Genomic DNA, 22,395 nt, shown 5'->3' on the forward strand with positions numbered 1-22,395 from the left:
GACCCCAAGGACAGCGGGGCCGAGGGCCCCCAGGAGCCGCTCCGGGGCCGCGATGCTGCTGCAGCACCGGGCACCTTGCAGGGGGAGCACCGAGGGCATCACCGGGACACCGCTGAGGGCACAACGGAGAACACCACCGGGGCACAGCCGAGGGCACAGCCGGGGGCATCACCGGGACTCAGCCGGGGCACAGCCGAGAGGGCACCGCCGAGGGCACAACTGAGAGCACCACCGGGGCACAGCCGAGGTCACAACCGAGGGCATCACCGGGATACAGCCGAGGGCACGGCCAGGGCCCGGGCGCGCCCCGTGCACGGCCACGGCCCCGCTGCCCCCATGCGCGCTCCCGTTCCTCCCCTTGCGCCCCCTTCCCCTCGGGCCCCTCTTTCTTCCTTCCCGCCCCTCTCTCCCGACCTGCCTCTCCCCGTGCCCGCCCCTCTCCCCGCCCCTGTCCCGCCCGTCTCTCCCGTTCCCTCTCTCCCGGTCCCTCTCCCCCGGCCCCGCTGCCGCGCGCTCCCGGTGACGCGCGCCGTGACCGCGCCTGCGCGGAGCGCAGCGGCGTCATGGCGGTGCCGGGCGGAGGTGGGCCGGGCGGAGGTGGGCCGGGCCGGGCTGGCCGGGGATGGCTCGGGGCTCGGGGCGCGGGTCCCTCCACCCCTCTCCCCCTGGCGGCGGGTCCCCGGCTCCCCCAGCTCGGCCTCCCCGCTGCAGAGCGCGGTGTCGCTCCCTTTGCACCGCGCGGCGGCGGCTGCCGGGGCCTGGCCCCGCTTGAGGGCCCGAGGGGGCGGCTCCGGGCACGGGCCCCGAGGGAGTGAGCAGTGCCGGGCACGGGGTCCCGGAGGCCCTGGGAGGGGGCTGAGGGACGTGGGGATTGCCGGAGGCCTGGGGAGTGCCGGTCCCCGTGAGCTGTGTGTCTGGGAAGGGCTGCTGTGCCCCTGGGCAGGCACCGGGCAGCGGCTGGGGGCTGTGGTACCGTGGTCCCAGCACTGAGCCTCTCCAGGTGCCTGCAGGTGCGAAGGACGACACGTTCAACGTGCTGGACCTGGCGGAGTACACCAAGAACAGACCATGGTGGCGCAAGATGTTCGCCCCCAGCTCGGGGTCGAGCGCTGAGAAGTACAATGTGGCCACGCAGCTGGTGATCGGAGGGGTCACGGGATGGTAAGAGGGGCCGGGGCTGCCCTTGCTGCTCACGGCAGGCGCTGGCTGCGTCCCTGGGTCACACGGACAGGTGCTGGGCGATCGCGTGGCAGTCACTCAGAGGAGGCGGGCGCTCAGCCTGCTGTCCCCTGGCATGGTCTGCTCAGCTCTGGGACGTCCTAAGTGCTGTCTGTAACTTAAAGCACCGGGACTGTCTCGAAGGGAAGAAAATTGCGCCAGTCTGTAATTATTTTTAACTTCTGGCAAAAAGTGGTGCTGTTGAATTAGGACAGGCAGATATGAACCCCTTGAAACAAGGATGCCTTCTCCACTGGAGGTGGGTGTGCTTTAGGCATCTGCATTAAAAACCTCCTGGGCTCACAGTTCCCAGGGTTTCCTGTCACTTGTAGCTGGGACTGAGTGTGACTCTATTTGTAACTTCATTCCCACAGCATCGTTTGAGTTGAAAATTTTGTGTAATCATTGCTTTGCCTCTTACCATGACCCTCATCTTCACCTGGCAATGGGGTAATTATTTAACAGTGTATGACAGAGCTTTGTCTTCTCACAGAGGTGTGACCTGGCCACCTCTCTCTTTTATCTTCTCTAAGTGTATTCAGAAATGGGTCAAGGTAGGCTGCTGTGTTGTTTGCAATGCTCATAAGGAAACTGTGTTCCAAGGGAAGTGTGGTTTGGGTGGCACAGCACACCAGCCCATGGCTGCCTGACTGAGCAATGGGGTGGTGCTGGCTGCAGGAATGTTTTTCATGCTGAAAGCAGGTACCCGTTTTGGAGACCAGCCTTAGGTCACTGCTGTGTGCTTGTTCCATCTTTTTTCTCTCCTGAGAAATGAAAAGGTAAAATAAGTAGTTGTTTGCTGCTTACTTTACAAATAAGTAAGAAAGAGCGTTGTGATTTGCTCCCTGTGCTCTGTCATGGAGCAGCACATGTGCTCCCTAATTTCCCCTCAGACATGATACCAGTTTAAAAAAAAAACAACATCAAAATGTAAAATCACTTGTTGATTTTGGGGAAATCACAGGTTTCTGGTTACTCTTTTGGGAGAAGGATGAAGTTGAAGACATAAGAACCAAACAGAAAAAGGCTGGAATGTGCCAGCACAAAGTGAAAAGCTATAAAGCATCAATTTTGTCTGGATGCAAATCCTTCTCTCTGGTTGCACATGGGTTTCTTCTGCAGCTTGTCAGGCTGTCTCCAGTCTTGGGTAACTGCTGCCAAAGGCAGCCTTGCCTGTGGGAAGCACAATGAGTTGTGTGTGAGGTGTTTCATTCTCCTGACTGAATGCTGCTTGATTTGTAGGTGTACTGGATTCCTCTTCCAGAAAGTTGGAAAGCTGGCAGCGACAGCAGTGGGAGGAGGCTTTTTCCTTCTTCAGGTGTGTATGAACAGCAGCCCAGGCTTTCTGAGAACTGTGCTGCTGGGGACAAAGGTCTCTCTAGGAACCACTGCCTGTCGGGGCATGTGGGGTCAGACCCCTCTCTGCCAGGGGCTTTGTGTGGCTGTGAATGTCAGAGGTGTGTGTTCCCCAGGGCACATGGATGTGACAGCAAAGCAGGGTCAGTGTGCATAAACCAGTGCAGGATTGCCAGTGTACATCCACTGGGGATCTGCTACCAAAGGCCAGGCCAAAGGCACAGGAGAGCCTGAGTGGAGCACGAGACAGCTTCAGCTGTCTGGCTGTGGACATGGTGTCCCTGGAGGAACAGCCCTGCATGTCAGGAGGGATTTACCCATATCTGTGCCATGCTTCCTGCCAGCCTGGCTTCCCAAGGAGTCCAGCCAGCACTGATGGGGCTCGCTGTAAAGCACTGGGGAAGAGGAGAGAAAGGAGATCTCTCTCTCCATCCTCTACCACCTCTGCTGGTTTCCATGGGCCCTGGCATTGAGGGAAGTTGCTGGGATGTGTTCATGCATCTGGGGCATCCTAGAGCAGCTCTCAGGCCTTGTTCAGCTCTCACCTGTTTGCTCCTCAGGTCTTGTGTGTGACTCATTCTCCCTCACTCTCCTGGTTCTGCTTGTTCTGCTGAAAGTCAAAAGCTTGCTCTGGGCAGAGGGAGTTCCACAGCTGAATCACCCTGAGCAGATAAAATAGTTTGAGAGGAATGGGCTATTAATAGCTGTGTCCACCCACAGCAGCAGGAGAACTGCAGGGAGTCCCAACAATATCCATGGCAGTTGTGAGGGGGAGGTGATACCAGCTTTACATTGAGGAGCAGAGGCTGAAGCAGGCTAGGCTGCAGTGTGTGCCCAGCAGCTGGGGAGTACTGCGGGAGACAAATGTTGCAGAGCACTTGACACAGCTCCAGGGCGGTGTTCTCTTCAATTCTTAAGCCAGTGTGCCCCCCAGTGAGTGGGAGGTGGCTGTGGTCAGGGAAGGTGGGTGAGCAAGGAGGCTGTTTAGCCGTGGTTATGCAGGACTAAAGAACTTTTTTCTAATCCTCAAAATTCTAGATTGCAAACCACACAGGATACATCAAGGTGGACTGGAACCTAATACAGCGGGACATGAACAAAGCCAAGCAGCAGCTGAAATTTCACACCAGTGGTGATAAAATGCCTCCAGAAGTGAAAAGCAGAGTGGATGAGGTGAGACAGCTCTCCCAGGGCATGTGCTGGAGGGACAGCAGAAAACAGGATTGCCTCTTGAGCTGTTACAGATGTTCAGCTGTTACAGATGTTCAGTTGTGCAAATACAAGGAGGGAATTCTTGCATGACAGCAAAATGGGAGAGATGGCAAAAGTTGTGGATGTTGCCTGCCTAGAATTTAGGAAAACATAATTTCCCACAGCATTCTCCTGGAGGAGCTGGCTGCTCGTGGCTGAGCAGGGTGAAAATCTGGCTGTGTGCTGGTGCACTTAGGGAGGGGAGGTCATTAGGTAGGAAGTCTTCCCAAATCTGAGCAGTGGCATCTCTGTGAGCATCACTTGCCTCAAGAACAGCCTGACTGAGGGATTTCTTCTTAGCAGGAGGGTCAGTGGGAGGCCTGATGTTGTTGAACACTGTTGTCTCTTCTCACCCCTGCTTAGGTGGTCATATTTCTGAAGAAGAATGCTATCCTGACTGGAGGGTTTGCTGGAGGATTCATGTTTGGAATGGCATCCTAGAAGCTGCACTCTCCTCTCGTGCCCAACCTCCCCTCCCCTCCTCTACTGCTGTTATCTCTCACTTAGAAGTCAAAGGATGTTGCCAACAGACTCAGTCCCATCTGCTCACAGGTTCCAGCCCTTATTTCTTACAACGCTGTTTCTGATTTCCACCTTTTTCTTCTGTCTGGGCTGTTAGTGTGCTGGGGTTGGTCTGGAAGCTTACAACTCCCAGTGTATCATGATTTCCCACCAAATACATCCAGACTCAAATTTTCTGATGAGTTTCAACTTCATAAAAATGTAGTGGCAGAGAAACCTCTTAAATGTGCTTTTTGCAGGTGCTCAGGACTGTTTTGTGTACCTTTGTCTGCCAGTATATTGTGTCAGACTCTTCACCACTCTATATGTGTCAGCTCTTCACTACAATTTAGCTTTCAGTATTCCTGCCCTGGTATCTGGAACACCTCTGCTTCCCTCTGCACAGAGGTGATCTGTGCAATCCAAAATGTGGTTGACAATCCTGGAGTGGATGCAGAAGTGTCAAAGCTGCCTGAGCTGTGTCCAGGACAGGGGAATATGGATTTTCCTGCCCTCCCTCTGCTGTTTCACTGCACATAAATGGCCATTTGTCTTTGTTTCTGCTGGTATCCTTCCCCATACTGGAATTGCAGCACTGGCACTGCTGATGGAAACTGAGCACTGAGGCTGACTCTCCAGGCCCTTTCCTCATCATGTGTTCTGAAAGTCACCAAGTTCTGTTCTGCAGAACCACCTGACTGCTCAGCCTTTGAGGCTCTCTCCTGCTTCCAGCAGGCCCAGCCTGGCTGTGCCACTTACTGTAAATCACTTTGGGCCTCTGACTGGGCTTTCCATGTCTACCACAGCCTTCTCTGGTCACTTTGGCATTGGTGATGCTCCTTGAGCTGTAACCATGTGGGACAGGATTGTAGACAGGAAATGCATCCCTGGTTAGGGTACACTGTACTGGTCCAGGACCCTGTTGCCAGCTGTACTGGAGAAAGGGGGATGATGTGAAATCTGGAGTGCAGTCCTTTGCTTGCCTCTGAAGAGCACAAATTCCTTCTCCCTGGTCTCTGCAAGCAACTGAAATGACAAAACTTTAGTGAAAACCAAACCATGCTCTTGTGAGAGCAGTTCATTTGCATATTTCTGCCTCAGTTATGTTCCTTCTTTGTGTTTGCCATTTCCACAAGAAAAGCTGTTTGCTTTATTCCATCAGCTTCAGCCTTTCTCCTGCAGGAGATGAGGCAACCCAGGTGTAGAGCTCATCTGTTTTTGGACAGTCTGACTCAGTGCAGTTGTGTGCAGTACAAACAAACATCCCCCAGGGTATTCTGCAAGCACAGAGACTTGTCTGACAACGTGGTGATGTCCTCCAGCAGGTATAGGTAGGAGTTCTTGCCCAGAATGTGGGATTTTATGTGAAAGTCAGCTCATCTTCCAATGGGAAACATGGTAGGGCACAGTGACACTCATGGGTGGGTGGTTTGCAGCACCTGGCTCAGCAGCTGCACCCCATTTCCAGTGCTGTGCCAAGGCTTTGTGATCTGCTGCTCTCAGTATGGCTGGAAAGGGGATCTTCCCCTGAGAGCTGCTGGCAGAGCTGAAATGCTGGGTTCTTCCACTAGAGGGTTTGGAATGAGCACTTGCAGTTGGTAATTTTGTTTCAGCTCTGCTGATTGAGGTGCCCATATAGCACCACATCGATTTAGCTGAGGTTTTCCTCACCTTCAGGATCTGAAAAGAGGCTGCAGGTAATCAGGAGATAGAAGTTGCTGTCTTTGCTCCTGTCCTGCCATACATGGCCAAGGAGAATGAAGGAGTAGCTGGGCTCACATCCTTTAACAATGGCCTCCATAAAGGCCATTCTGGACTGCAGGAGTGATGGGATGCAGCAAATAGGTCTTCAATAAATTGCTGTTTAGCAGTGGAGTTACAGACAGTGGTGGTGGGGTTTTTTGGGATTTGGTTTGTTTTTCTGTAGGATCTGCAGATGTGAACATGCATAAATAGATACATTGGTCTTGCAAGGTATCTCTTGTTCCTGTAGGACAACAACATTGCTGCTCTTTGGCTGGGTGGGCTGCAGAACACAACTTCTGAGATGCACTGATCTCCACAAAGCTGTCTCCAACGACAAAGCTCAAAGCAAAGCATTAACAGACCTTAGGGATGCTTTTCTGGCTCAAGTAAGTCACTACTTCTGCTCAGCCCTAGGTGGGGCAAGCTCTGCTCAAGTCCCAGTTTGCTACAGAGAGAAATGGCCCAGAGAGGGAGCTAAAATGCTGCTGAAAGGGGAAACAATTAACATTGATGCTGAGTTTGATGTGAATGTAGGCAGGGAATGGATAAGCACATCAGGATGTGGCAAATCTTTCTGCTGTGCTGGTGTTGGGCTCAGGGCTGGCACTGTTTGATGCTGTGGGGCAACACTTTGATGCTGGATCACTCTCTGTGGGGATGCATTTTCATTGCTGCAGGTGCCAAGATGAGGTGTCCCTTCCCCTCCCCACTCCTGCTCCTTTTAGTGTTGTTTCAACAACTTCTGACATCTGTTACACTCTGAGATGATTTCAAACACATTAGGCTTTTAAAGTGGTTTTATATATTGTATGTAAATGCTTGTTGAAGTGATATTTTATTAAACAGTTTTGCTCTAAATGCTTCTCTGTGTGAGGTCTGTTGGCTTCCTGGGAACCAGCACGTTCCTGTCTCACTGTGACTGAGGGGAGCACCCACAGCAGCAGGATGTGGCAGGTAGCACTTGGGGACATGGCTTAGTGGTCAACTTGGCAGTGCTGGGGGAATGGTTGGACTTGACCTTAAAGGTCTTTTCCAACATAAATGAGTTTATGGGGATACCAGCCTCCCCTCATCCATGCAGGTAATCTGGGCTACCCTAATAAATCCCTCTTCATGATCATCCTGGCACCAATCAACACATATTCCCAAGAAGTGGGATGCTGCTAGGGCAGGAGGTTGGTCTGTAGCCAGCCTGGGTTGCCTCTGCTGAGAAAGTTTGTTCCACCCAATTTCAAATGGGCATGGAGACAAGGCTATTTCTTTTTCATAGGTGCAACAGAAGCCTAAATATATATCTTTTATCTATTTATCTAGATTTTTCTAAATATATCTAAATATATGTTTTATCTATTTATCTATTAGTGACTTTCTTTCTACTATTCCTGCTCAGGTAGGGCAAAAGAGAAAAATTAGCTACTTGTCAGTGCTTGAGGTGATTCACAACATTGTCATCACTTTTCCCTACTTTTCAGGGACACTAAACCCCCTGTTTTGTCTTAAAGGTTTTTTCTTGAGTGGGATGGCAGTGGGAGGGGAAGAGAAGCCCTAAATTATTCTGATCTTCAGCCCCAGTTACAAAAATATCAAGCAGCTTCTATTGAAACATGATCTCACATGGCTCTGGGCTGAGAATGGCAGCCAAGGCGCCCGGCTTGCAGCTCGACAAACAAGCAGAGACCACAATATGTTCCAGTCGTTTATTTTGTACCATGGTATTTCAGAGCAGTGAATACAGATGGTTTGCTCTTCTAGGCTTCAGTACACACAACTATTGTGCCTAGACCTCAGTGGTTTATAGAAGCTCTATTTCATAAGTAAGTTGTACTTGATCACAGCACAAAAGTCCTTTACGGCTAGATCTAATACAGAGTTAGGGCTAGTGGGTTGGGAGCCTGATATTTGGGTGCCTGGACTCCTGCTACAGGGGACAGCAAGACAGGCAGCTCTGAAGGGTGGTGCAGGAACCTGTCTATGAGCTCTTCCTACAGGTCACAGGAAATTCTGCTGCATGGCCGAGAGCTTCTGGAAATCTCTCCTGGGGTCCAGACACAGCTGGCTTGGGAGTGAGTCTGGAATGTTGTGTGGAAAGTAACTGCCTACAACTGCTTGTTCAGTAAGCAGCACCTAAGTCAGTTCTTGGATCTAGCCCAGGGCTCTGTGACAGGCCTTTGGGTATCAGCAGTTTTAACTAGACTTGGATTCAAAGCATATTGCTTAAAGGTGTTCAATTAGACATAAATTTATAAATTTTGTATCAACAGTCAAATCTTTCAAATGAATATTGCTTTTTTAAAAAAATATCCTATCCCTGTAGCAATCCCTGAAATTATATTCCTGTAACATCTTTATCTTTATCATGCAAATAGCAGCGTGTAGGCAATTCAAATATAAAATAAACAACTCTGTCCAGTGGAAAAGTGAGGCACTTAGGCAAAGTGACTTGCAGTCACTCATGATCTATACAAGACTTAGGAACAATCATCAGACCTGATGCCCATTCTTGAGCTTGAACCACTGGACAGGCAAATGTTGTCTGGAACTACTGCACGGTGGCAGCAATACCTTTGTTGTATCAAGATGGGTTTGTTTCACATTTAAACTCACTCTTCTGAGCTCATTTCCTGTACCTCTCCCTCCAGAAGCCAGAATAACTCGGTTCCAATTCTCCATTTTTAGAGCAAGGATGGATTAGAGTAAGGTAAGCATCCTAAAAACATCAAGTTGACATTTCACAGGTGTGATGCAGAGGCAACATAGATTATGTTTTCGTACAGAAAATAAAGTTTGTTAACCAGGCCATATGTTGGTACTGTGTAATGCTTTTTGGTGTGCTGAACGGTGTGTTCCAGGAGCAATCTGGCTTTTCTGAAAGTCTAAAGAAGGCTTGAAAAAACACACACGAGCTCTTCAAGTGAGTCCATGCTTTGTGTTACTGAGGTGGTGGGGAAATTCCTTTTGAAGTCAACTTAGCCTTTTCTCTCTCCATTTCTTCCCTCTCAAACCCTGAACAACAGACGGACCTGCCCTTGGTGTACCGAGCGCAGCATTTCCGCATCTCCTGGAGCGCAGCTTCACACTTGGACTCCACGTAGTTGTTCGCTGGAAAAGAAGGAGACACCAGGTCTGCAGAGAGGAACAGGCTTTGTTCCCTGAGGGAGCACACCCTGCCCAGTTCTTCAGCTGCTTACAAGCACTCCATCATTTCCTTGCTCACAGCTATCTAAGGCTGTGGCTCGCTGTGACTCAGAGAGGAATCCTGCAGGAAGAGACTCAGTCTGGTTTGAGTTAAGAACCACCTGCCTGTCTGCCCAGAAACACAGGGCATGCACAGCCCCCTGCTCTGCCCTGGATGAGAGCTGCAAGCACTACGCAGCTGCACTCTGACTTTTAAAATATTAAAAGAAGCAACAGCAGCATCATGTGAGACACACAGCACCCATGGAGAGCCCCGAAAGCAGCAGTGAACACCTTCTGGTTAATGAGCAAACCACGCTGCTGTGATCACTGAGCTATGAATTCCCTGACTGGGTTGGTGAGTGAGCTGTAATACAAACACAGACATCACCCCTGAGAAAAAGGTTGTGGTGATTTCTGCAAGCTGGCAGCCCAGGAGGCACGGCAGGCCCTTGGAGAGGAGAGCTGATCTCTCTCTGCCATAATCTGCAGTTGATGAGTGCTCCAAGGCTCTCCTAACTGTCCCTCTGCCTTTGCAGCTTTGTTTCTAAAACTGTAGCTACCTACAGGCACACCATCATCTGTCAAGGATGCATTGCTGAAAGTCACACACAGATAGGAGAACACAAAAGAGATTTACAGCAGGCATTCAGTCTCACAAAAGAGCAGCAAGATCTTTGGAATAATGACTTTTGAGAAGTCAACATCTCCCAAAGGTGCAGCTCCCACCCTCCATCTCACACATTGGGTACAGTGACTGTGCAATTAAGGCTCTGTACTTTAATTTTTACAGGGGAAAAATTGCTTTGTTCTCTGTCAACAGCTGCTTCATCTGTGCCCATCAGAGAGGTCCACAGCACAAAACATGAACTGCAGCAGTGACAGTGACTGTACATGCAGCAAAGACTTCTCTGCCAACACTTAACCATTCAGATCAACACTGTACACAAACCTACACGGGCAAAACACTTGGAATAACTTCCACAAATGTTATAAAAAGAACATTGCCACAGATGGGACCAAAACAGGGTCATCCATCAGCTTTTAAGTGAGATAGTACAGGGAGAGAAGGCAGTCCTTCATGGGAGAATGCTCCAAACCATGAGGACATTAAAGGTCCTAATTGTCTCTAGACAATTGCGGGGGACATGAAGACCATTTCACACCTTGAGGACAGATCACCTAACCTGTTCCTGACAGAATTCTTGAAACAAACACCCCTGGAGCAGCTCTGCAGTCTTCTCATACCATCCACCTACTCCCTCACTAACCACACTGTAAGAGAGCTTATTATAAATGTCTAGCTCTCCCTGCCCACAGCTGAGTCCCAAAAATACACCTGGGATCTCACTGCCAGCATGGAGAACTCTACAAGCACATTACTGTTACTAATGATCTGCTTTATACTAATGAGGTCTCATTATTTACAATTAAGCACAAAGCAATTCTATTAAAATCAGACATTATAATTTTGTTCATTTTGCAACCAGGCAATGCTAATGTGCTTTGTTCCTTCTCAAGGTGAAAGGACAAGGTTAATTTAAAAGAATTAAGTTCCACCAAAAATCAGGACACCAAAGACAAAATGACATTTGGTACCTTGCAAGCATTTCTGTATTTCACAGGCTTGTTTCTGGCAGGGATCCTTCCGGGACATGTTCAGGAACTAAAATGACAGGAAAATGTTACTGTAGATCAGGGTTCTTTTCAGGGGGTGGGGAAAAGACAATGTCCTACAGCCACATCTTTCAGGAGCTCCACATTTCCCCCACTGTCATTATTCAGAAAACATCTACAGCTGCTTCCAGGTGCCTGCCAACATACACAAGAACTCTGTCTGGCTAAAAGATGATGATGGAGACAATGAATAGAGGAAGTTTCATGTCACTAAGTTTAAAAGCCTTCTTCTTTTCTCTAGTTAAAATGTGTCCTTTTCTACTTGGATTTACAAAGATTCCAGAAAATATTCAAATTAACACAGCTGACTAAATTTTAAGAGTTTTCTATCTCTAGACCTTCTACTGAGACATGTATTTATGTGAATCCACCTCTGGAGCTTTACACAACCAAGGATTTGGTGGCAAGTCATGGAACCACAGCTGGAGAAGGCATTTAAAAAAACAATCAACCAAACAACTCAGTTGTGTATATGTCATAAAGCCAACAAGAAGGACTCTTTTCATTTTGTTTCAGGAGGAGGTCTCTTGGAAATCCTCTCCCTCTGTCCAAAAAAACCCTCAACCAGATTGGAAGACAGCTCCATCTTGTTCAAATCCATTAGAAAAGGATTTCAGACACTCGAGTTCATTTTTCCGCAGCTGTGACACCTGTAACTGTGTCAGTGTAAGATCAAAAGCCAAGCAAAAGCTGGTGGTACCAGTAGTTGAATGGGAGACCTCTAAGGAAAGCACCAGTGTCACTGAAAGTGGTGGTGAGACTGAACCCTCTGAGCCTCTGCTCAGAGCTGGGAGCTGCTGCCTGTCCAGATTCTGACAAGTCACCAGCCCACAGCAGTTTCCAGTGTCACTAGGACATTGTTTGCAGCATCCTGGCCGAATTCCATTTGGGGCAATTACATTCTGCCTACCTAGAACTCCCCCTGATGTTTCACTAGGTCACAATACTCCACTGCCTGTCCTAAACTCTTGTGTGATGCTGCTGTGTGTTGTTTAACTGCTTCCACCTCAAAGGTGGCTGCATTTCAGTGGAGAGAGAACCTTTTATTGTACAAAACAGACAATGGCATCTTCCTAGAGCCACTGCTCCTGAAAGACAAAAATTCATATTAAAGAAAGACTGGGAGTAAACAGTGCACAGTACAAAGCAGGGTAATGTCTGCACATACCAGATTAATCCCCAGGCACGAGTTTAAGCAGCAGTTCTTCAACACCATCAAGCTGTAAGTGACAAGGAAAAGTTCAATACGTCTACAGTTACTGCGGTTGAGCTAATGGACTTCAACAAAGTAACAGTCCTTTGCCGTCCCTCAAGGGTCTCAAATGACTTCACAAACAGGAATGACTATGTTCTATTGTTGCCACCATCCTTACCATGAGATGGTGCTCTATCTCCCAAACGCGAGAGTTACTATCCCTGTACTGCTCACCCTGGGACAGCTGCCACATGTGAGGCAGCCGGGATGGGGGGAGCTGGCTGGGTCGCAGCGCCTCACCCAGGGGAACCTGAACTCTTTGGATCCGAGCCCTCAGCATACCTTCCTCCTGGGGGAAAGTAACAAACAGAGCAGGCAGTTACTGGCAGAGGCACCTGAAACAGCAACGCTACAACCAGGGGGAAGCTCAAAGCACACACTTGCCTCTTCCGCAGCCACGAGCCAGGTTTTGCGGTGCTCATCGCAGTAAACCCCCACGCGGCGCACCCAGAGCCGCACGGGAGGAGCGCCTGCCTCCCCTCTCTGTGCCATCCCTCGGGCGCTCCCGCAGCTCAGCTGGACGGCATCGGCCCGCGGGCTGCACACGTGGCCTCTTTAGCTCCGAGCACATTCACGGAGAGAGCTCCCGGAGCCGGCAGCCAGGTGGTGTCTGACTCTCGGATGAGATGCTACGTGCGGAAATGTCCCTAAAAGTCAGCTCGGGAGGCTGAGGTGGTGCCTAAGCCAGCGGAAACGTCAGGCCAAGTCGTACACTGGGACACGCGGGCCGGGTGGCATTGGTAAGGCATTCTGGGGCAAAAGGTGCTATTGGTACAAAGTTAAACCCTTTGAGTATTGGCTTTGCTCATTCCACTAACAGTCCTATTAACAGTCTTTGTGTGAAACGGGGGGGAAAAAAGAGGTGTCTAAATCCCAAAAGCAAAACTGGTGAGCAGCAGTGAGGTGAGCTCAACGGGAACGGAGATCACTCTGGAGACAGAGCACAGGGCTCGGTGTGCAGGACTCTCATCTTTGGAGCTCGCTGAGCTGTCGGGTGCAGGGTCCTTTGTCTCATTTCTCAGGGTGGCAGCACTGTCCATTCACACCCAAACTCCTCGGGAGCAGCGCTCAGGACTGCGTCACTCGGCTTCTGGCTGGTCACAGAGAGCCACCAACACGGGCAGAGGAGCTTGGGGCATTGAGGTGCTTCCTGCTACTGTAACTTTTGTTTAACAGCACGTTTATCTGTGTGCCAGTTAGATCAAGCTGAGCCATTAGCAAATGGAGGTCAGGGGAAATGATTCTCTTTGAACCCTAGAAGAGGTAATCAAAATGGTACAGACAGTCTTCATCCTTTATCTAGGTGTAAAGTAGAACAAAGTTAAGCTGTAACACATACAACATCCTCCTGCTATGAAGCAGATGCAATATTCTTTATCCCAGTGAAACACAGTGGTCTTCTGAAAACTTGTAAGGTTATAAGGCATATTTCAAACAGGAGCAAGAAAATCTGGGTACAAAATAAAGGAGGGAAGGTCAGGGAGAGAAAAAAAAAAAACTTGTTATACATTGGGCTGCGTATATAACAGAAAATACTCTTCCGTGATGCCTTCCATATCTTACATCAGTGTTTCTCTATCTTTTTGAGCCAAAGGAGCACTCAGCCTTTTTGAGAACAAAACACCAACCACGGGTCAGCCTGAACAGCACCATCACAAAGAAAACTTTGAGTGTTCTTTTATTACTTCTTTTTTTCACCCATTCTGTTTGTTGCCTTGCTTGATGTGTGGGGATGTGTATGTGCCCCACACAAAGCACCACTGTTCTGGCTGCCATCCTGTGATGAGGGACAGGCATTCCAAGGAATGCCCCACCAGCTGGATCACTGGCATTTAGAGGATTGTGACTGCAGTCTGGCAAGCCTCACAAGGCCTTCAGGAATAAGGGTTAAAAGGACATTTCTGTAATTCTTTTCCTTTCTGCTTTACCCTAAGCCACATTACAAATTTAAACCCCTGTGTGGAACTCTGCCCAACAGTGAAATGCAGCAATTGCCACTGATCATTTTCAGTCAGCTGAACATAATCACCCCAGGTGGAATTCGGCCAGGATACTCTGCAGTAAACTGCAAAAAGTTCCATCATGATCAGAAATGCCCAAGAACTTGCTCTCATTCCATTCAAAGCTGGAATTTTTACAGGTCATCATCCCCAGAACCAGAAGGCTCAAGACTGGCTCCAGTAATAGAAAATTACATCTCAGTAAGTGAACTGTGTTTCCTACTGTAGGTAAGCTCTCCTGGAAGGTCTCCTATCCAAACACTGCCCTGGTTCAGCGTGGCTGAACCACAGGGAGCAGGACCAAAGCACAACATGCACATTTGTGTCCATGGGCAGTGGAGATGGCAGCAGTGACAGAGCCAGGACAACAGAACAAGGTCTCATGCAGAGGACACTGTGCAGAAAGGGCAGAGGTTCGTGTGCGCTGTCACCCTTTGCCCCAAGTTCCCCCAAAACTGCAAAGCTCAAAGGCTCAGTCTGGCCTTTGGTGAAGGTGCCCAGGTAGTGCCACATGGAAAACCTTGAGGTCAGGCAAAACCGTCAGTTGGGTTTGGGGTGGGACAGGAATGGGGTCTGGGGTGGGACAGGTGTCTGCAGCACCCAAACACACCAAAGAAACTGGAGATTCCACAAGCACACGCCCAGATAATGCACCTGAAAACATACACAGTGTCTTATTGCTGTAGGTTTGATTAGAAAGCAAAAACAAAGCCTGAAGGAAGACATGGGTGGAAGGAGAAGAGAGCTTACTTATATTTTAAACAAATTTTAAACCCAAGTTCTTAGACTGCCTGCTTCATAACCTATCAAAAACCCCTTCACAACCAATAAAAACCCCAACAGCTTAAATTTGCAGGATTGCAGCATCATCCTTTGAGACTTGAACATTTCCATCAACACAGCTGTAGAAGGCTGAGCTGTTCTAAGTGCTGTTTTGGGGAGATTCCAATCCCAGTCCCCACAGACAGGAATAAGAGTGGCAGATGTTCTGTCCATCTAGTATCCACCTCAGAAGTTTAACACTGTTCTGGGACCTGGATGGATTTCTGAGCCATAATATATGGATAAATGTCAAAATGGCCAGGAGGAGGAATGCAGCTTGTAGTGACGACAATTTATTTGGTTTTAAGTTGGGTACATTAAAATATTTTATGGAAACAGTGACAGAAATCGCTCCAGATGCTGCTTGGACCACCCCAGAGCTGGAGATCAGTGTGCTGAATAAACTGCACCCTTTATCACCTTCTGTTCTAAAAAGCAACAGGGAGTTCAGCTGCCATTTAGGCACCAAGGAGAAGCACTGCTGAGGCTCAGCAGTGCTGTGCTGACACAGTTACAGCCCCAAAGCAAGGCTGGCCAGCCTGGCCTTCTGCTGGGGCTTCAGAGCTGCCTGCACACCTCAGGGCTACGAGGGTGCTGAGCCTTCCTGAAAAACCCAGCCCAGCTCTGGCAACAACTCGGGGATCTGGTGACTTAAGGGCATGTGGAGACACTCTAAAGCTTCTTCTTGGGGGTTCGGACTCTACTCTGCCTGGAGCAAGCCCCTCTGACTCCACGCTCCGCTCTGCCCGACCTACTGAGGGGTAGCAGATGCTCACCGACCAGCCGGGCTGTCCAGCAGCGTGGGGAGGGCAGGCCGAGCTTTGGTGGGATCTAAAAAAACAGGAAGACAAAAAGATGGACATAATGCGGGGGGAGCCACGCAGAGGGGCGAGGGAAGGGACGCAAGAGCCGGGCCGAGGAGCGGGAGCGGGGACAGAGCGGCCAAGCCGGGCAGGGAGGGCTGGAGGGGAGGGGGTGTGGCGCAGGCGTGGGACCGGACCGGCCATGGCGGGGCGGCCGGGAGGGAGGAGGGCGCAGCACATCGCCACAGCCACCGCGTTCCCCCGGGCCGGGGCGGCGAGGCCGGGCGGGCGGCCCTGGCCGTGAGGCGGCGGCGGGCGGGGGCCGGGCCGGGCCCGCCATGACCTACCTGCACCCGCGCCGTGACCGCCGCGCCGCGTGCGCCGCGCTAAGCCGTCCCCCGCCCCCCGGACCCGCCGCCTCCCCGCGCCTGCCCGCAGGCCCCGGAGGCCGGGCCCGGGGCCGAGCCGAGTGGAGTTAAGCCGGATCGGGCCGGGCCGTCCCATCCAGGCCCGGCCCTGCCATCCCCCGCCGCTCCGCCCCGGGCATCGGCCGCCGGGCGGAACCCGGCCGGAACCCCGGCGCTGCCGCTCCCGTGGGCGGCACGGCCCTTCCGCCGCGCCGCACCACTCGCCTCGCGGGGGGCTGCGCCGATTGGTTGGGAGGGCCCGCGAGCGCCGCTGCTATTGGTGGATCCGCCGAGGGGGTGGGGAGAGGGCAGGCGGGCCGGGGGAGGCAAGATGGCGGTGCAGGCGGTGCACCTGGAGGCGGACGCGTTCCTGGTGTGCCTGAACCACGCGCTGAGCACCGAGAAGGAGGAGGTCATGGGGCTCTGCATCGGAGAGGTACCGCCCGCGGAGGGGCGGCCCCGGGAGGGGCAGGTGGCGGCGCTGCCTGTGCGGGTTGTGGCCTGCGTGGGGACGCGGGGCGCGGGCTGTGAGCGCCGGCATCGCGCACGGAGCTACCCCGGCACCCCGCTCGTCTGCGGCCCTGGTAACCGCCAGCGCCTGGGTCAGCTCTGAGAGAGTCGAATCTCAGAGTCAGGAAGGCTTCCCATGCCTGTACCCCTGCGTTCTGCGGTCCCACCTGCAGTACCCGTGCCCATACCCCCGCGTTCTGCCGTGCGCACCCGTGCCCTGTGCTGCTCAGAGCGGCCGTGCCCTGCGGGTTGCTGTTTCTCTGGCAGAGGAATCTCTGATTTCCCCTCTGTGTCCTTAGGTGGACACCAACCGAATCGTCCACATCCACTCTGTGATCATCCTGCGGCGCTCTGACAAGAGGAAAGACCGTGTGGAGATCTCACCGGAGCAGCTCTCAGCTGCTTCTACTGAAGCAGAGATATCCTTCACCAGAAACAGCAGCAGGCTCTCTTTACCTCAGAGCTCTTATCATGGGCTGTGTTTTAGGCCTGCAGTGGGTTTGAAGTTGTCAGCTGCTTCCTGCTGCAGCTGCTCAGCTGGGAGGGCTGTGCTGGCTGTTGCCTTTCCCGGGAGTCTTTGTTGGTTCCAGTGCTTGCAGTGGAATTATGTTATAAATTAGTTATCATTGTTTTGTATTTGGTCACAGGTAAAACTGCAGTGTGTTAGTGCAGGGAGTGGCAGTTCAGCAGGGAGGCTGAGTGGAAAAGGAAAGGTCAGCAAAGCTCCAGGTGCTGCACTGGGGAGCCTCTTCTCTGCACACACTCAGGGATGCTGCTTTGGACAGCTGCTGAAATGTGGTTTGCTGCCACATGCAAACAAAATCCAGTTTGCTTCTATAGCAGTAGCTCCTGATGGTGCTGGGGAAAAGGCTCCATCAGCTCCCTGCACTGTTTCTTATCACTCCTCCAAAGGGATCTGTGTGGTGCTGTTCACAGGGGTCCCAGGATGAGGGAAGAGATGAGAATCTTGACTCCACAGTTCAGAAGGCTGAATTATTTTTTTATGATATATATTTTATTAAAAGAAAATTATATACTAAAACTATACTAAAAGAATAGAAGAAAGAATTTCATCAGAAGGCTTGAAAGGAAGGGAAGGGAATGATAATAAAATCTTGTGACTGACCAGAGAGTCTGAGACAGCTGACTGTGATTGGCCATTAATTAAAAACAACCACATGAGACCAATCCCAGATGCACCTGTTGCATTCCACAGCAGCAGATAACCATTGGTTACATTTTGTTCCTGAGGCCTCTCAGCTTCTCAGGAGAAAAGATCCTAACAAAAGGATTTTTCATAAAATATGTCCGTGACAGATCTGGAATTCTGTTGCCTCATAGGTAACCCGTTAAAGCTCTGCTGTTTTCCCCTGTGCATGCAGCCCTTCCCTTTGTCTGTTGGTTCTGGTTGGCTCCTTGACCCCCACACAGGCTGGCAGAGATGACAGGACGGCCCATGAGGGTGGTGGGCTGGTACCACTCCCACCCCCACATCACCGTGTGGCCCTCACACGTGGGTAAGAGCAGCCCTGGGCTCTGGGCAAACTCCACCTGCTGCCCCTGGGGCTGTCACTGAGCCCCAGAGCTGCACATTGCAGCAGCTCTGAGTCTGAAACATTCCCTGATTGTCTGGGTGGGCTGCAGGGGTCCCTCCAGTGTATCCCCATTGCTGTGTGTGCTCTCCAAGGACTCAGATGTGGCCCAGGAGTCACAGATCAGCTACTGCTGGTACTGCTGTTCTTCCAGATGGAAAAACCACACCTCAGGTGTGGGGAATAGCAAAAAAAGCTGTGGGCATCCTGGGCCTGCTGTGATGAGTTCTGATATCTGTGAGTGTTAATGCATAGCTAAAAACTCTCATAAAAGAAGTACCTGAGTACCTTATATATGTTGGACTTCATGGTGACCTGTGGTAGCAGGCTGCCTGTGAGATAATTTCTTGGTTTTGTGTGCTCATATTCTATTTTTAAGTTTTTCTATTTACATTGAAAATTGTTTACATTTAACTGTTTACAGTTTAAATTGTATCAAGTTCTTTATTTGAACTCAAGTCACCCAGAGTGAGGATGTAAACATAAAGCTTGTGGCATTTGTTACCAAATTCCAGGTCACCCTTCAGAAGGTGGCAGATCATTTCCCAGTGCTGCAGGGGAGCAGGGCAGCTCTCACTCTCATTTCTGTCCCTGCAGATGTCCGCACGCAGGCCATGTATCAGATGATGGACCAAGGGTTTGTGGGGCTCATCTTTTCCTGCTTCATTGAGGACAAGAACACCAAGGTAGGCAACTTTAAAATGGCAGCAAACCCTCCAGGGGCTCATGAGAAACATCAGGGCAGAGCTGAAGTCCTCAGGTGCAGCCTGCAAGAAGGGCAGAGCTGTGCTGGGAGCACATGGAAAGCACAGCAGGAGTGGTTTGGATTGTGATCCCAAGGGCAGGAGAACAAGTGATGATTGCTCTGAGCTGCCCAGCAGCTGCAGAGTGTGCCTGAAATGGGCCAGGGCTCTTCCCTCAGGTGCCCAGCCCAGCACACACAGCTCTGCCCCTGTTCCAGCCTCTCCAGGAGGTGTGGCTGTCATGTGAGATAAGCTGACACTCAGGTCTAGGCTGTCCAGGCAGCTGCTGCTAAAGAGTTTTTCCTCATTAAAGGGTTTATCAAGGTATGCCCTAAGTACCTCCAGCAAGCAAATCAGAGCAAAACCTCTGGAATTCTGTTGAAAGCTTCCTAAAGGAATGTGTCTTTGCTTTTTAGATGGTTTTTTTGCCTTTGGAATCTGACTTTCTGCTGTCTCTCTTAGACAGGTAGAATTCTCTATACCTGTTTCCAGTCTGTTCAGGCCCAGAAGAGCTCAGAGTGAGTACAGAAGAATATTAGATCTGACTGTATTTTGTCTTGTCTCTCCTTTCTCTGGTTTGTCTCTAATAAGTGGTTTCTCAGCCTGTTGTGAGGAGCAAATGTACAGAGATGCCTGCACAGGGTCTCCTCACTTCTGCTCTGCTGGCTGCTGGAAGAGAATCTAAAGATTAGCAAGGATTCTTTTAGCCTAGATAATTCTTCTAAGATTTGAGGTCAGGGTGGGGATTTGTGCTGCAATTCAGTGTGTAGCAGCACCACCTTTTTGCTTCCAGCTCTAGAGGTCAAGCCCTCAGGTTTGCACCTTACAATTAAACTTCAAGATAAGTATGTGGATATAAAATGCTTCCCGTTGCCTGTCAGCTCAGGCATGTGTTCCAAAAGTGGATGTGCAGCACTGCCAGGCCTTGGACAAACTGTTGCAAGGTTGTAGAAGTCAGTTTTTTGTTTGCTGCTTTTAATTATATCTCATACCCTTCTAGATATGACAGGATTGAAATTCCCATTCATGTTGTTCCGCATGAAACCATTGGGAAGGTGTGTCTGGAATCAGCTGTGGAGCTGCCCAAGATCCTTTGCCAAGAAGAGCAGGATGCCTACAGGAGAATTCACAGGTAACAGCCCCAGGGCTCTGCCCCTCTCAAGGCTGTCTTTGCTGACATGTTCTACTGTTGCTGTACTTAAGACTTTGCGAAGTCTTAGCAAAGACTTTAAGACTTAGCAAAGACTGACCAAAGCCTTAGCAAAGCTGTAGAAGTTAAGGATTAGCAGTTCCTGTGCCTCTGTAGAATTTACTGAAGTCTGTAGAACTGAGCCTGGGGTTAGCAGCAGAATTTTGGGGTTTTGTTATCATGGGTTGTTATCCTTGTGAATGTGCAGGGCTTCAGCAGGTGAAGAGGTTTAGGTGTACCTGTGGGCAGCTGGTTTTACAGCCTGTGTCTAATACACAATTCCCTGCTGTCTTGTCTCCAACTTGTTTTCTTTTCCTTCCCTTAGCCTCACCCATCTTGACTCTGTAACTAAGATCCATAATGGCTCAGGTAAGGATTCCTTTCTTGCATGTGACAATCCAGGGTGCTACTCCCAGAGGCAAAATGGCGGAATCTTGTTACACAGGAACAGAATTATAACTAGGAACTTAAAAACTTCAAAGGCTGTAAAACACCCTAATCCTGGGTGAATCCTGAATGTTGTATCCTTCAGGCTTTGTAGAATTGGTTAAAATTATGGAAGACTTTGGGATTGTTTGGGATTTTGGGGCTTGGTTTGTTTAGGTTATTTTTTCTGTTGGAACAGGAAAGGGGATTTGGGATTTGTTGAGTGTTAAAGCAGTGTCTGGCTGACCTGTATGCACACTTCCATCTCCTGGCACTTTATAGGTGTTACATGGGTGTGACATCTTTCCTTTTGCCACTGTGATGGGGTCAATCCTAATCCCACTTCTGTTCCATGTTTTATCACCCCATTGTCCATTCTCACACATCTAGGAAAGGAGACATTCTGTGATGCTTCTAAATTTAGAAATTAATTAGCATCAGTGATTAGCTGTGTGCAGATTTTCATTGTAGAGCTGTCATCCCTGCCTGGGTCACACTGAAATGGTGTTTCCCTGTTAGAAGCTGCTGGCTCTGACCTTCCTGTGCAGATGTGTGGTTGCCATGGCCAGGATGCTGGAGGGTTTCCTTGGCTGGCTCTTGGCTTTGGGGGTGTTGTAGCACACTGAGTCTTTTGTGTGCTGTCCTGGCATGATGTGTGGTTGCTCTTTGCAGTGTTCACAAAGAACCTCTGCAGCCAAATGTCTGCCATCAGTGGGCCCCTGCTGCAGTGGCTCGAGGACAGACTGGAGCAGAACAAACAGCGCATGCAGGAGCTGCAGCAGGAGAAGGAGCAGCTGCTGGAGGAACTTGCTGCTTTGGAGTGAGGAGGAAATGCAGACCCTTCAGGAAAGTGATGTGAAAAAATCTTCAAGAACTACTCCAGGCTGAAGGGTGGCCCTGCCTTGCCTTGGTGGAGGTACTGGCTGTGCCTCTCCTCTTGCAGCAAGAGCACAGCTCCAGGATCAGGACTTTACCTGCCCCAGCCTGGTGCAAAACAGTGCTGTGCCTGCAGTTGCTGCACTTCTGGCTCAGTGGTGGGGCTGGGCAGCACCTGAATGCTCCTGTTCTGGAGAGCACACACCTAGGGAACCTGTTGTTCCTCCCTCTATGTTTTGACAGAAGTCCTACTGCTGTACATGTATTCCAGGAGCCTGGAACAGGAGGCTTAGAGGGGAAATGTGTCCCTGCTGTCATATATGATGCTGCCAACTTCAGCCTTCTCTTAGTAGCTTCAGTTGACCATGATCTTATCTCTAGTAATGTTCTGGATCACTGGTCATTCACCCAGGCAGGTAAGAGGTGGGAGGGAAGCTTGGGAACAGACCCGGAAGATCTTTGACACAGGATCTGTGTTCAGCATATGTCAAACCAAATAAAAATTCCAAAGCTAGAGCTGTTGGGAGTAAAAATGAAATGAATGCTGTCCAGTGCCTGCATTTTTTGGTCAGTCTATTCTCTTACTCCATGTAATGCTGGTATGTGCCCAGCACTGAGGTTCTCTAGAAAATGAAGTTTCTGCTGGCTCAGTGAGGGGACTGTGGTTCCTTCCCAGAGGGAAGAAGGTTGAGGTGCTGGGCAGAGAACTCATGGATTTACTAGTCTGACATTCTTCCATGCTGAACTTAACTGCAGAAATTTCCTAAGACTGGAATGAAATAGCTGTTGTTGAATTAATCCATTTAAATGTTCTTGCTGTTGCATTTCACAGTCTCATGGGAGCAAAGG

General features: G+C 50.3%; 4 protein-coding genes across 8 annotated transcripts; 2 read left to right on the forward strand and 2 right to left on the reverse strand.

Annotated features, from left to right (window-relative positions):
• Window positions 1-493: 493 nt before the first annotated feature.
• On the forward strand, window positions 494-6,930 carry FUNDC2 (FUN14 domain containing 2). Of its 2 annotated transcripts, none has more exons than XM_066559761.1 (5): window positions 494-582; window positions 1,011-1,161; window positions 2,461-2,536; window positions 3,613-3,747; window positions 4,189-6,930. In XM_066559761.1, the coding sequence occupies exons 1-5, from the start codon at window positions 564-566 to the stop codon at window positions 4,264-4,266; spliced, it is 459 nt and encodes a 152-aa protein (XP_066415858.1). In that variant the 5' UTR covers window positions 494-563; the 3' UTR covers window positions 4,267-6,930. The 2 variants fall into 2 exon arrangements, with proteins under 2 accessions (XP_066415858.1, XP_066415857.1); XM_066559760.1 differs by having other exon boundaries at window positions 542-597.
• Window positions 6,931-7,755: 825 nt separating this feature from the next.
• Window positions 7,756-16,199, reverse strand: CMC4 (C-X9-C motif containing 4). 4 transcript variants are annotated; one of them, XM_066559756.1, is made up of 4 exons: window positions 16,151-16,199; window positions 15,777-15,831; window positions 10,846-10,912; window positions 7,756-9,171 (listed from the first exon to the last, which is right to left on the reverse strand). In XM_066559756.1, exons 3-4 carry the CDS (start codon window positions 10,901-10,903, stop codon window positions 9,002-9,004), a joined length of 228 nt encoding a protein of 75 aa, XP_066415853.1. In that variant the 5' UTR covers window positions 10,904-10,912; window positions 15,777-15,831; window positions 16,151-16,199; the 3' UTR covers window positions 7,756-9,001. The 4 variants fall into 4 exon arrangements, with proteins under 4 accessions (XP_066415853.1, XP_066415855.1, XP_066415852.1 ...); XM_066559758.1 differs by lacking the exon at window positions 15,777-15,831 and having other exon boundaries at window positions 16,151-16,171; XM_066559755.1 differs by lacking the exon at window positions 16,151-16,199 and having other exon boundaries at window positions 15,777-16,043.
• Window positions 9,124-15,887, reverse strand: MTCP1 (mature T cell proliferation 1). The gene is made up of 6 exons (XM_066559762.1): window positions 15,777-15,887; window positions 12,563-13,477; window positions 12,297-12,467; window positions 12,092-12,143; window positions 10,846-10,912; window positions 9,124-9,171 (listed from the first exon to the last, which is right to left on the reverse strand). The coding sequence occupies exons 2-4, from the start codon at window positions 12,668-12,670 to the stop codon at window positions 12,096-12,098; spliced, it is 327 nt and encodes a 108-aa protein (XP_066415859.1). The 5' UTR covers window positions 12,671-13,477; window positions 15,777-15,887; the 3' UTR covers window positions 9,124-9,171; window positions 10,846-10,912; window positions 12,092-12,095.
• Window positions 16,200-16,525: 326 nt separating the features above from the next.
• Window positions 16,526-22,084, forward strand: BRCC3 (BRCA1/BRCA2-containing complex subunit 3). Its single transcript, XM_066559586.1, has 8 exons — window positions 16,526-16,646; window positions 17,020-17,139; window positions 18,150-18,237; window positions 18,910-18,998; window positions 19,518-19,573; window positions 20,056-20,187; window positions 20,570-20,613; window positions 21,343-22,084. The coding sequence occupies exons 1-8, from the start codon at window positions 16,542-16,544 to the stop codon at window positions 21,492-21,494; spliced, it is 786 nt and encodes a 261-aa protein (XP_066415683.1). The 5' UTR covers window positions 16,526-16,541; the 3' UTR covers window positions 21,495-22,084.
• The last annotated feature ends 311 nt before the right edge of the window (window positions 22,085-22,395 follow it).

The sequence above is a fragment of the Molothrus aeneus genome, chromosome 14, assembly GCF_037042795.1.
Source record: "Molothrus aeneus isolate 106 chromosome 14, BPBGC_Maene_1.0, whole genome shotgun sequence".
Lineage (NCBI taxonomy): Eukaryota > Metazoa > Chordata > Aves > Passeriformes > Icteridae > Molothrus > Molothrus aeneus.

Coding starts and splice junctions, on each gene's coding strand:
- BRCC3 (XM_066559586.1), top strand. CDS start 16,542: ATGGCGGTGCAGGCGGTGCACCTGGAGGCGGACGCGTTCCTGGTGTGC. Junction 18,999..19,517: donor TTGAGGACAAGAACACCAAG/GTAGGCAACTTT, acceptor TGTCTCTCTTAG/ACAGGTAGAATTCTCTATAC. Junction 20,614..21,342: donor TAAGATCCATAATGGCTCAG/GTAAGGATTCCT, acceptor TGCTCTTTGCAG/TGTTCACAAAGAACCTCTGC.
- FUNDC2 (XM_066559760.1), top strand. CDS start 564: ATGGCGGTGCCGGGCGGAGGTGGGCCGGGCGGAG. Junction 598..1,010: donor CGGAGGTGGGCCGGGCGGAG/GTGGGCCGGGCC, acceptor AGGTGCCTGCAG/GTGCGAAGGACGACACGTTC. Junction 3,748..4,188: donor TGAAAAGCAGAGTGGATGAG/GTGAGACAGCTC, acceptor ACCCCTGCTTAG/GTGGTCATATTTCTGAAGAA.
- MTCP1 (XM_066559762.1), bottom strand. CDS start 12,670: ATGGCACAGAGAGGGGAGGCAGGCGCTCCTCCCGTGCGGCTCTGGGTG. Junction 12,468..12,562: donor GGCTCGTGGCTGCGGAAGAG/GCAAGTGTGTGC, acceptor ACTTTCCCCCAG/GAGGAAGGTATGCTGAGGGC. Junction 12,144..12,296: donor AGATAGAGCACCATCTCATG/GTAAGGATGGTG, acceptor TGTCACTTACAG/CTTGATGGTGTTGAAGAACT.
- CMC4 (XM_066559755.1), bottom strand. CDS start 16,043: ATGTGCTGCGCCCTCCTCCCTCCCGGCCGCCCCGCCATGGCCGGTCCG. Junction 10,913..15,776: donor CTGGACAGCCCGGCTGGTCG/GTGAGCATCTGC, acceptor CTGTCATTTTAG/TTCCTGAACATGTCCCGGAA. Junction 9,172..10,845: donor AATACAGAAATGCTTGCAAG/GTACCAAATGTC, acceptor CTTCTTTTCCAG/CGAACAACTACGTGGAGTCC.